This window comes from Sminthopsis crassicaudata, chromosome 3 (genome assembly GCF_048593235.1).
Source record: "Sminthopsis crassicaudata isolate SCR6 chromosome 3, ASM4859323v1, whole genome shotgun sequence".
Classification (NCBI taxonomy): Eukaryota; Metazoa; Chordata; class Mammalia; order Dasyuromorphia; family Dasyuridae; genus Sminthopsis; species Sminthopsis crassicaudata.
The window spans coordinates 74,878,065-74,891,287 of record NC_133619.1 but is presented as its reverse complement, the minus strand read 5'-3'; the positions used below and the strand labels follow the sequence as shown (position 1 = coordinate 74,891,287).

The 13,223-nt window shown below is 34.1% G+C and overlaps 1 protein-coding gene across 7 annotated transcripts in view; it reads left to right on the top strand.

Annotated features, from left to right (window-relative positions):
• The window catches only part of PIKFYVE (phosphoinositide kinase, FYVE-type zinc finger containing), a 106,574-nt gene that overhangs the window by 62,319 nt on the left and 31,032 nt on the right, over positions 1-13,223 (top strand). For all 7 annotated transcript variants that reach the window (XM_074298874.1, XM_074298873.1, XM_074298875.1 and 4 more), the window contains 3 exons: positions 7,377-7,477; positions 9,890-9,961; positions 12,323-12,494. In XM_074298874.1, coding sequence (XP_074154975.1) covers positions 7,377-7,477; positions 9,890-9,961; positions 12,323-12,494 — 345 coding nt within the window. The remainder of the gene's footprint in view (positions 1-7,376; positions 7,478-9,889; positions 9,962-12,322; positions 12,495-13,223) is intronic.

Genomic DNA, 13,223 nt, shown 5'->3' with positions numbered 1-13,223 from the left:
CCATCCCTTCCCTCTTATTGCCTTACAAATTTTGGAAGACACTAAACTCTTCATGGTATATATGTAGTTTTGAACTACAAGCCCTCCTCTGATGCCTCTGTGTCCATTCTTCCTCTGCACCTCATTTATATAACATAATTTCTATTTTTACCATATTTCTGCACCAATCTTTCTTTTGAGCTGCCCTATTGTTATCAATCTTAAACATAGGTATTCATTTCCCAAGTTTAAAAAAAAAATTGTTTCTTAAAATCAATCTTTGAAATTGGCTCATATGTTAAATTTTCTATTAAGTTCTGCTTTGATTAAAAAGGCCTGAAAATCTGCAAGTTTGTTGACTGGTTTGATTGATTAAAAAGGCCTGAAAATCTACCAATTTGTTGAATGTCCATTTTTTCCTCAATGTTATAGACAGTTTTGCTGGGTATGATATTTTTTGGCTGCAGGCCTAGTTCTTTTGATTATCGATAGATATGATTCCAGCATCTGTGATCTTTTATTGTGGTTGCTGCTAAGCCCTGTACAATGGTAATTATAGCTCCAGCATATTTGAGTTGTATTTTTCTTGTTTTTTGCAAAATGTTCTCTTTGATCTGAGAATTTTGAAATTTAGCAATAATGTTCCTATGTGTTTCACAAAGAATCTTGTTGAGGGGGTGATTTTTTTCTATTTCTACTTTCCCCTTTTTAATCACTTCAGGAAAATTTTCTTGGATTATTTCTTGCATTATTGTGTCAAGATCCTTGTTTTTTGATCACAATTTTCAGGGAGTCCAATTATTAGATTTTCTTGGTGTTTTCTTCAGATCTGTTATTTTCTTATAAAATGTTTCACATTCTGTTCTCTTTTTTCTTTCTTTATAATCTGTTATCATTTCTTGTTCTTTCATAGCTTCATTGGCTTCCCCTTGTCTAATTCTAATTTTCAAAGAGTTATTTTTGTTTTTGAGATTCTATATCTCCTTTTCTAGTTAACTTTTTTTCCCCTCATAATCTTTTCTTGGATGGTTTATTTTTTAGTTTCTCTTCAATATCTCATTTGATTTTTTGAGTTCTTTTCTAAATTCTTTCTGGGTACAAACTTTTTTTTTACTTCAGTGTCCTCTGAGGATGAACCCCAGTCTTCCCTGTTCCTGTAATATGTTTCTGTGGTGGGGTTTGTTCTTCTTCTTTTTTTTTTTTTTTTTAAAGTAAGAGATGGGGTGAGGAAAAGGTGTCTCAGACCTCCCTTCAGCTCTCCCTTCTGACCAGGAACCCCAAACCAAGAGCTCCATTCTCTAGTAAGTGCCCACAGCTAGCAGCATCACTGCTTCACTGCCTCTGCACTCACCTGGTGCTGGTTTTTTCTTACCCAAGCCTGTGTTCCTGTAGCACTGCTGGGTCCAGCGTTTCCAATCAGCTGAGGTTCTCTCTGTCTTCCAGAATTCAGACCTTAACTCCACAAACTGTCCTGGAGGTGAAAATATCTGTGGTAACTGCTGAGGCTTCAGCCACACCCAGCTTGCTCCAGGGGTCCCCATTTGGTATTTTCTGTGGGGCTAGCCTGGACGTGTTTTCACTTCACAAGGGTTAATTCTGGCCCTGGTCTTTCTTCAGATCTTCTTGGGTTATACCTGGAGGACCCCTGTTCTATCCCACTTTTCCACGTCCCCTCCAGCATTCATTGCTATTTTTTCCTGTCATTTTAGCCATTCTGAGAGGTTAGCAGGTATAATTTATTAAGGATAGACCATGTGACAGGCAGATGTTCCAAAGACTGGAGATACAAAGAAAGGCAAAGGAGTTTCACACCCTCAAAAGAACTTAAAATTTAATGGAGAAAAGAGCATACAGATAACCATGTATAAGAAAGATTTTTGCAGGATAAATTCGAGATAATTTCAAAGGCGAGACTTTGACATTAAAGAGAATCAAGAAAGGATTCTTGCAGAACGGGGGATTTTAGCTGAGACTTGAAGGAAGCTAGGGAATTCAAAAGGCAGAGGTGAAGAGAGACAGTATACCAGGTGTGGAGGAAAGCCAATAAAAATGTACAGAGCTAGGACAAAGAACTTCTGGATTGCAGTATATGTGGAGGGGAAATTTGTGTATTAGAACATTGTAAAAGTAGAGCAGGTCGGGTTGTAAAAAGTTATTTTAAAAGCCAAACAGGATTTTAAAATTTGTTTTAAACCTAAAGATACCTTAAAAAAAAAAAAACAAAAAAAAACCTAAAATAAGAAAAGAGAAAAAACCATTGTCATGTATAGACAGCAGAACACATAAGAGGATTAAAAATATATTTCATTTCAAGAAAGCCCATATAATAAATAGTATATATTGTGTTCAGAGCTATCTATCATCTTTTTGCTTCCTTGTAGGTTTTCTTTTGTTCTTTTCTAGGCATTTTAAATTTTATTTTTCCCCCTTTCTTACCCCTAAGAAGGCTACATATCAAATCAAAGATACAAATACACACAAATATATATGCACATATATACATACAGATTATACATATACATATATACACATGTATGTATACATATATATATTTATATGCATTTATGTAAAATTGTACTATTTTCTTATTTTCACTTATTTCTTATTTTCTTTTCACTCTGTTTCTCTGAGGGTGGATAGCATCTTCTTTCATAAGTCCCACATCTTTCCATATTTTTCTAAATCCACCATTTTTACCATTTCATCTCAGCAAGATTCTAACCTTAAACTGTCTGGTTATTTTAAATAATCTAAAACATGGCTGACATATAGTGTGGTTGCCCTATTTTTCTCTTCCAATTAAATTCATTAGCTTAAACTTTATCTGAGAACATGATTACCACCCGTACTTTTGTACATAATAAATTCTACTCCTGATCTTTATTTTATGTTTGTGTGTTCACTCTTTAACCCAGATTTATTGTGAACAAGGTTCCTTCTAAAAAGCCTTTCCTTACTAATGGCATCTTTGACATACAGTTTACATTTTTACATATATTTAAAAAAGTAAGCGATTTGTTCTTATTGAGTCCTTTGTAATTAGTCTTTGAAGTTTACCTTAGATTTCTCTTAAATCTTATATGTCAGATTTTCTATATAGTGCAGTTGTTGCAACTGGCAATTCACTGAATGTCTTTTTTTTTTTTTTTTTTTTTTTTTTTGTTCAGGATTATGTTTAATTTTACTGGATGTGATATTTTTGTAAAATCCTGTAATCTTTAGTTTAGCCACTGCTAGATCATTTGTAATTCTAATTATGGCTCCATCATATTTGAACTGTTTTTTTTTTTTTTTTTTTTTTTTTAGTTGCTCATAATATTGTCTCCTTAACCTAAAGTCTATTCTCCTAGGATCTCTTTCAAGTGTTGATTAGTGGATTCTACTTTCTCATCTTGTTCTAATAGGACAGTTTTCTTTAATTCTTGTATTATTGTATTGATTTTTTTGATTGTAGCTTCCAGGTAGCTTGGTTATTCTTGATTTTCTTTTTGATCTGTTTTCCATATATCATTTTTTGATCCAGAATTATTTTTATTATGAGATGTTTCATCTTCTCATTGTTTTTGCATTCTTTAGATTTTGTTTTATTATTTCTTTGTCTCTTAGGACTTCACTGGCTTCCCTTTGCCAATTCTTATTTTTAAGGAGTCATTTTCTTTAAAATTCTGGATTTCCTTTTCTAGTTGGTTGACTGTCTTTTCAACAATCTTGCTTTTCTTGGATTGGGTTTTTTGTTTTGTTTTAGTTTTACAAAATGCAGCCTCTCTCATTAAAAATAAAATGTTTAGAACCAGTCCTAAAGTCAGGAGGACCTGAGTTCAAATCTGGCCTCAGACTAGTACTTAACAAGTCCTAGCTGTGTGATGCTGGGCAAGTCACTTAACTCCAATTGCCTCAGCAAAAAGAAAGAGATAAAAATAAAAAAAAGAAAGAAAAAGAAAATGTCTTTTTTTAGTTTTTCTGTAAATTCTTTTTAGACAGTGGACTATTTGACATCATTCTTTGGGATAGGAGAGGCTTTTTTTTCCTTGTGAAGATGACTTGGTCTTTTCTATTTCCTTAGTAACTGTGTTTGAAATATTTCTCTTTTGCCTGCTCATTTTTGTTTTCTTTTTTATTTTATAATCTCTTCTGGTGTGTGGAGGATGGTGTCTATGGCATCAGATTCTTCTTACTTTTACATTTTGGACTGTTATAGGCCAACTTCTGTACTCCTTTTCCCAAAGCCACAGCTAGGGCTCCTTGGCCCCCTGTGCTGCTCTTACTCCCTGAGAACTCAAGTGGCTGTAATCTTCAATTACCCCTCTGGCCTGGAACTGAAACTAAGTTCAGCATACTTTAAGTGACCATAGCCAGCAGTGGCTGTCCCCCGCTTCTCTCACTGGGCTTGTGCTAGAGCCTTCTCAGCAGAGATTTCCTCAATCTTGTTGGGCTTAGAAACTGGACTCCCCCCACTGTCTGGAAGGTAAAAATCCCTGTGGTCCAGGGGACACTATCCCCCAATCTAGCTATCTCCATGGTTTAACATTTGGTATTTCAACTGAGCTAGCCACTTCACAGAAGCTGCACTATAGTCCTGCCATCTTTGGATCTTTCCTGATTTGTCTTAGGAAGACCACTGTTCTGTACCAACTTTTGTTTATTTTGTTGCTCTATGTTTACCCTGAGGTGCTTGCTTGTTGAGGATGAACTTGGAGAACTTGGAAATTTCTGATCTATTCTGTTATCTTTCCAGAATCTTCTCTTTTTTGCTATAGCATTTTTTATTTGATTTTAGAGGCAATAGGGAGCCCTTGGAGTTGATTGATTTTGTGGCAGAGATGACGTGGTCATAATGGTGTTTTAAAAGGAAGATCACTTTGATAGCTGGGTGGAGGTTGGATTGACATGGGGAGATATTTGAATCAGGGAGACCAGCAGTTCAAGCATGAGTCTGCACCAGAGATTAACTTTAGCCAAGAGAGAAGGGGGGAGTATTTGACAGAGGTTGCAGAAGTAGAACAAGAGGACTTGGCAAAAGTCATATAGATAGTAGAAGCAGAAGAGAGCAGCAGCATGGTAACCTAGAGGAAAGAGTATCAAGAAGAGAGAAAAGAGGTCAAGTAGGATGAGTATAGAGAAAAGCCCGTTTTCGATTTGGCAGTTAAGACATCATTAGTAACTTTGGAGAGATGATGAGGTTCAGAAATTGGAATTCACAGAGTTGAAAAGAGAATGAGAGGAAGGGAAGTGGAGGCGTCATTTTTAGACAGCCTTCTCCAGTTTAGCCAGAAGTTTCCAAATTTGTCAGGAGCTTTTTTTGGTTCCTTATTCTGTTGTTCCTATATTCTAGCTGAACTTCCCAGTTTCATTGAATTTGAAAATTTTAGAAGCATTCCCAGCTTATTGATGAGATGTTGGCCATCAGAAACAAGTAAATTTCCTAAGAATAGGGACTGGGCTGTGTCTGTAATACTTTATCTAAATTTACATTATCCATTAAAATCTATATTTTGAGTCTAATCAGTCAACCATCCCACATCTTTTCAGAATCTCCATTTAAGGATTGGGTCATCATTTCTGACCTGGTTGCTCTTCTGGATGCTATCATTTTTTCTCTATCTTCCTGTAAGATCACATCAACTCTGAAGTTCATATTAAGTAATAATCCCTGCCTTTAGAACCTCCAATCTCTGATTGGAGAGGATGGACGGTGGTCAGCTCCCACATATCTATGTCACATCTATGTCAATCTTGGAACCTTGTCAAATCAAATATATGCGTGATAAAAGTTTGACTGCAAGACATTTCCAATAAAGCCATAGTATATTTTTGTAATTATTACTTTTCTAGATTTGTTGTTGTTCATTTGTTTCAGTTGTGTCTGAGTTTTTGTGACCCCATTTGAAGTTTTCTTGGGAAAGTAGTTTACCATTTCCTTCTTTACTCCATTTTACAGATAAGGTAAAGAGAGATTGTGACATATGAAGTGTTTGATGTCAGATTTAAACTCAGGAAGATGAGTCTTCTTGACTCCAGGCCTGAAACTCTTATCTGTTGTGGTTCTTAACTGCCCTTGTTCTTATTTAGATAGAAATTCACAAAATCATACATTTGCTTATTTGTGGTCTAAGGATGGGAAGTCAAGCTCATTGACTTCTAATTTATAGATCCCATTTCTCTTGTTATTTGGAAAATCTGGACATCTGCCCATCAGATGCTTTGTCTTGTGAATTTAGCTTTGAATTTCTAGATTTTTTTTCAAAAGGAAGTGTTCATAGATATAACAGAATCAAGCTGTCATCTCCTTGTGAGTATTCACTCCACAATACCTCTACAAAACTCTAGTCCCATATTTTCAGTTCTCTGCTAGATATTGCTATCCAGAAGACCTGCCAACCTCCAGTTTAACATGACGAAATTGAATTATCTTCCTTTATATACTGGTACCTTCTTCTAATTTCTCTGTTCCTCTTGATTTTCCTAAAATTACAAAGATGAAGTACTCCTCATCCCTTTAAGTCCCTGTTTTGTCGTCTTCTCTGACTCTCCCAGGTAAATAAAAGTGATCTTTCCCTTCTAATATATCATAGCATATTGTATGGATTTTTTTCATTTATTTTATTTTCCTTTATATAATAATTATTTCTGTGTGTATTTTCTTTGTCCTCTCATTAGATTGTAAACTCTTGGAGAGAACGGCTTATGTCAAATATCTTTGTATCAGTGTTAATGTTCAGTGCCTATACTCATTAAGGGCTTAGTAAATATTGGATGAAGAATAAATTAATATTTAGCCATTTTATTTATGAATGAAATGATATTGAAAATTTGAGAAATGAAATATGGGAATTAACAAAAGTACAATGGCACCTTATGTCACAAAATGCTGTATATTAAGAAAATACTGTGGTTCATGGCAATTTTTGCATATTTATATAATTATAAAAAATTAAAGATCTGGGCAAAAACAACACCAAAATAAGTACATAAATCTAAGTACATTTCAAAGTGACATAATTTCATTGGCTTGGATATTTTTCATGTTGAAAGCAGTTGCAATTCCTCCTTAATAGAAATGATTTTCCAGAATGACTGTGGTGTTAAATTCATCAACTTGTAGCCTACTATACAGATGAATCTTTCTGGACTTAGATTGATCATTGCTCAGTAAGCATACATTGTGGTCCATAATTGGAAGGTTTTTCATGTGGATCGAAGTATCTTTTAGTTTGTCTTTAAGCTCTGTTAAAGCTGTTAAAGCTTTTAGCAGTGCAGGTTCACCTGTGTGACACAGTGAATTATTGAAGTAGGATTTTAGTATATCTCACATTAATGGATATTTTTTCTTATTAATTTTTAATTAAATTTTTCTAGTTAACACGTATTAATTACTAAGCTGTTACTTCATTTTTTAGGTGGACTGTCTGAGTGCTGTCAACCACCAAAGGCTTTGTGTGCTTTTTAGTAGTTCCTCTGCCCAATCCAGCAATGCTCCCAGTGCATGTGTTAGTCCTTGGTAAGACTTTTTTCCCTATATTTTTAAATTTTTCCTTGAGTGAATGAGTAGCATTTATTAATTTTGTGCTAGTTACAATGAATATGCAATTTTTCCACATGGTTGTCAATCCTAGATATAGACATTAGGAATTGTTTTTATTTGTAAGAATTAATTTATGCCATATTGAAGGAATTGGATCTAAGGCTTTAAGAACAAAAAAGCCCACTTTTTTTTTTTAAGTATAGGTGAATATTTAAGAAGTACAAAAAACAAACACTGTGGCAAGGAATTCTAGGTTTTCCCATGTGGTTTGGTACAAGTCTGAGAAATGGTTGAAAAATTTTCAGTTCATATGTTTTGAAAATTAAAAAAAATTTAAAAAAGAGAAAATTTCAGTTCTGATTAAATGCTTTCAGATATCAGTTTTATAAAAGTAGTATAAGCATGTCTCATGTTACAAATAGATTATGTTCCAGTAATCTTTTTGGTTAAGTTACTTAACATTCAAAATAGCTTTTACTATACAATCAATATTATTAATGAAGGTGTTCTCTCTGATAGTCCTCAAAAGCTTGTCCACATTATAGTGACTAGCCTATGAGACCTGAAACCGTGCTACATAAAGATCAGGTGAAGGAACTGAGGTGTTTATCCTGGTGAAGAGAAGCTTTTGAGAAGAACTTAATGTCTTTAAATATTTGGAGAATAATCATAAAGGAATTAGATTTACTTTGCTTGGCCCAACAACAATTATAATAATGGTAGCTAACTTTATGTAGTCAAGGCTTATAAAGTGCTTTACAAATGTTATTTCTTTTGCTCCTCTCAACAACCCTGGGAAGCAGATAAGAAAATTGAGATAGCGGGTTTGCTCAGAGTGACCCAAGTAGTAAGTGTCTGAGGCTGCATTTGAACTCAGATCTTTCAGATTTAAGGTCTCGGCAGTATTCACTGTATTATAGAAAACCTAAGGTAGCAAGGATTGGAGGTTGTAAAGAGGCTTAATATGAGAGGGTAAAAAAAAAATCCTTTCTCAACAATTAGAACTTAGAATGAGAGGATCATATATTTAAAACTAGAAGCTTTTTAGAAATAGAAGTGGCTTTCTAGTACACTTTTCATTTTATGATTGAGGAAACTACGGCTCAGTGAAATTAAGTCACTTGTCCATTAGTCGACTTAATGACAACAGCACACACAGGGCTAAACCTGGGTTTTCTGATTCTTTCCACTGAACTAGAATCTTATAAAAAGAAATCTGCCTGTAATGTTGTTAATCTAAGACTCTTGCTATATAGAACTTAATTATTATTTATAATACTGTTTCTGTGAGAAAATGCATTCTAGGTTTCAGCTGAGGATTCCAAGGGTACATCTTTCCAGGATTTAGAACTTTGAGAAGGAATTCCATCTCTCCTAATCCAGGTTCTTGAGCTATGTCTAAGTAGTATTGTACCAGCTTTAATATGATTGCAAAAAGCTGTTTGCAATAAGGAAATCAATTAGAGAGATCATATTTGTTCATTTCAGTAAGTATTTATTAAGTGCCTCCTATGTGCTAGGTACTATGCTAAGTACTGAGGATAGAGGCAAAAGACAGCCACTGCCTTCAAAGAGTTACAGTCTCTTGGGGGAGACACATAAAAATACATACAAAGCTAGCTATATATATAATAAATAGGAATTAGAGGATGGAAAGCACTGAGATTAATTAACCAGCCAATTAATTAGTTAGGGAAAGTTTCCTTTAGAAGGTGGGATTTTAGTTGGAACTTAAAGGAAGTCAGGAGTCAGAATGTAGGAGGGAGAGTGTTCTAGATATGGGGAAAAAGCAAAGAAATTTCCAGAGCCAAGACACCATAGGTCATTGAATTTGGAAGAGGAAAGGATCTCAGAGATTATTTAATGGAACTCTCACTCTTTACAGATGAGAAAACTAGGTGTAAGGTGTAGAGAAATCAAGTATGAGCTCCTTGAGGATAGGGACTGTCTTTTGCCTTTCTTTATAACTCCAGTACTTAGAAAAGGGCCTGACTGTTAATAGCATCCGATATATATTTACTGATTATTGACTATTAAAAGAGTTGTATAAAAGAGCCAGGATTCTAATCGAGTTCTATTACATGTGATCGTATTCAATTAGGTTTACTTATTGCTAGTAACTAATTATTTCTCTCTATTAACTAGGAGTGGAGTCAGATGCCATAGATTTATCTAATTTGAACTAGTTTTTCCAGATGAGGAATTAGCCCTTTTTGGAATTGCTTTTGTTAAGGCTGTATTGTAAATACAACCTTTTCTAAGTCTTAATTCAGTTTATGCTTGGAAAGCCTAAAATTGCATTAAGACTTTTGAATACCTTTTACTCCTAAAGAGAACTCAGAATTTCACTCTTAATTTCGTGTATATTTCTAACATTTCTTCCTTTAGGATTGTGACCATGGAATTTTATGGGAAGAATGACCTCACTTTAGGAATATTTTTAGAAAGGTATTGTTTCAGGTAAGAACAAATTTTCCCATTCTGTGTACCTTTCCCCCTCATACTCTGAAGTACAATAGAGAAGAAATATAGATTTGTGATTTAGGAAGTCACATTGAATATGAATTTAGTGATATCCTTGTCCAGACATTTTCTGTCCTGATTCTGTACCTACATATCACAATATTCTGTACCTATATATATCACAGTATCTAGAAGTTTCCTTGTCCTACCAAGTATTCTTTCCTACCAACTTCTATCAAATAGTCTTTTCCTCAATTTTCTGTCGTTTTGATGAGGTTAGTGGCAGTCTGAGAGTTGTTGTACCAAAAATAACTTTTTTGATCGGCCGCAGATTCAAAGTGAAAGAATTCACTTAATCCCTAAATATTAATTGGCAAAATTAAAAGTTTTTTTGTTGGACAGGAAGCCAGTCTTGATAAGAGACTGACTTGTATAGTGGCAAAGTCTTATTAGGGAAATAGAGTCTTTCACTGAGAAGAGAATGTTTTCTCAGTGGACAGGGTCCTAGCAACTGAGGAAGCTACTTTAGGCCTCTGCAAAGAGTAGGTTTAGAAACTACCCTTTAAAAAAGGAGTCTTGAGGCTTCAGAAAGCCAAGGTTCCCAGGCCTGGATGGTTATCAGTATCCAACACAGATCTTCTATTGGAATTAACAACACTTCCACAGACCAGGATTTTTAATTGAATCAAAGGCTCTGGCGTCCCTGAAAGATAACATATTTGGGGGAATGTGCCTTCCCCAGGAGGGGTTGAGACTCCAAAAGGGATCATAGATCAAGAGGGAACACAGTTTCAGTAAAGGGAACAGTTTCTCTCCCTCTTTAATCTGTTTTTATTAATGAATAAATGATTGAATATCAAAGATTCTGAAGGGATTAAGCTAAGCTAGATGTTGTCTTCAAATCTTTCCCAAATCTTTCTTTGATAATGAAAATAGGAACCTTTGTTACAGCTTCGTGAGGCATATAGTGTGACCAGCTTCACTTTTCTGGGTGAGAACACAGAGGATAGAACCAGCATATAATAGAACCTGATGGCAAATCCAGGTCTTCCAAGTTTAGAGTTTTTTTTTTTTGTAAATTTAATTCATTTCATCAAACTTGTGGACCAAGAAGAGTCAGGGATTACTTTGGGTGAGGCAGAGTTACTGTAAGGTACTCACAAATCTTTATGCATCTCAAGGGTTGTTATTTTGATCTTTAGCTTCAGCAAAGGATTTATTGTAATTCAATATAATAAATAAGCAAATATACCTTAATAGAATGTGTGAATTTATTCATTAAAAATGTACATCACTGTTTTTAATGTCTATATAGATATTGTTGTGATTTATAAAATATAGATTTCTTTAGAATCATTAGTGAATTCCTCCTTTTTGTCCTTTTTTTTTTTTTTTTTTTTTTTTTTTTTTTTCTGTTAGACTATTACAAGAATTCTCTTTTGATGAGGGGCCCTCCCTCAGACTTGAAAAATTTGGAAACCATTGTATTATTTCATGTTGTTGTTGTTGTTTGTCTTTCATTCTTGAAGTTGATCATGACATCCGGGAGGTGATGCCAAGACATGTAAGCAAATAGGATTTTAGTGAGGGAGGGGTGGGCAAGGTCACCTGCCTCTCTTTCTTTCCTGGAGCCATCTGGGTTCAGTGGCAAGATACAGATCAGAACAATTGGAGATAATTCTAGATGCTAATGGGGAGACCTTGACCTTTTTAAGCCAAGATTTTTAACAAATCTCAGGTGATTGAGATAATGCCCATTCAGGGATTAATCTTATTAAGTGAGAAGAGATGAGGCAGACTATGGCCTTTTTAACCTGATTTAAAAACAAAACAAAACAAAACAAAACACTTCTTTGACTGGATTTAAAAGGTTTTATTTACTTTGCTCTTAGTACTGGGTTGATAGTTTTCTAAAAGTCTTAGTACAGTTTATGCTTGGAAAGCCTAAAATTTCACTAGACTTGAATATCTTTTACTCCTAAAGAGAATATTCAGAATTTCACTCTGAATTTCATGTGTATTTCTAACATTTCTTTCTTTAGGATTGTGACTGGAGAATTTTATGGGAAGAATAACCTCACTTGAGGAATATTGACATTGTGTTTTTCTTAGGATATATAGTTATGATGATAGGAATTTATTTTTTTCCTGAGTTTTCTCTACTTAATTTAGAAATCTGAATGATTTTACTCTCTAAATTCCTTCATTGTTTTATTTAAATATCACAGTAAGTGCATTAAGTTTGTAAAACTACTCATAGTTGCTAAATTTTCTTGATGTGATGTTTATTATATGCATTCTGGCAGGGTTTTCCTTTTTATGATTTACGAAAGAATTTGCTTCATTTGTTTGTTACAGGCCTTCTTATCATTGTCCCAGCATGTTTTGTGATACTCCTATGGTACATCATATTCGTCGATTTGTGCATGGGCAAGGTTGTGTTCAGATTATACTTAAAGAATTGGATTCTCCAGTGCCTGGATATCAACACACAATTCTTACCTATTCCTGGTGTAGAATCTGCAAACAGGTAATGTAGTATAGTGCATAATGTTTCTTAACATTTATTTACCTCTTTGTCTTGTCTCAATTGTTTTTATTGTTTTTAAGCCCTTAATAGGTAACATTTGGGTATAACCATTTTTATGTTGTTAATTTTGTTTCATTTTCCAGTTAATACTAACACAAAGTTATGTATTTATTTTGAATGTTGTATTTTTAGAATTGATCAGCTAGCTGCCTACAAATTTCAGTAGCCCTAAATTTTTTTTAAAAAGCTTTTTATTTTCAAAACCTATGCACGGATAATTTTTCAACATTGACTCTTGCATAGCTTGTATTTCAGATTTTTCCCTTCTTCCCCCCACCCCCTTCCCTAGAAGGCAAGCAATCCAATATGTTATACATGTTAAAATATATGTTAAATCCAATATATGTAAACGTATTTATACAATGTATCTTACTGCATAAGAAAAATCAGATCAAAAAGGAAAGAAAATGAGTAAGAAAACAAACTGCAAGCAAACAACATGAAAAAGAGTGAGAATGTTATATTGTGCATCACATTTAGTTCCCACAGTCCTCTCTCTGGGTGTAGATAGCTGTCTTCATCACAAGATCATTGGAATTTAGCCCTAAATAATAATCAGTTAAAATAAAGCTTGTTTAGAGCTATGGTAGAATTAAATTAATATCAAATATTTCTTGTGGATATCCTTTAGTCAACTAGACTTTAGAGATACAAAGACAAAATTTAAAT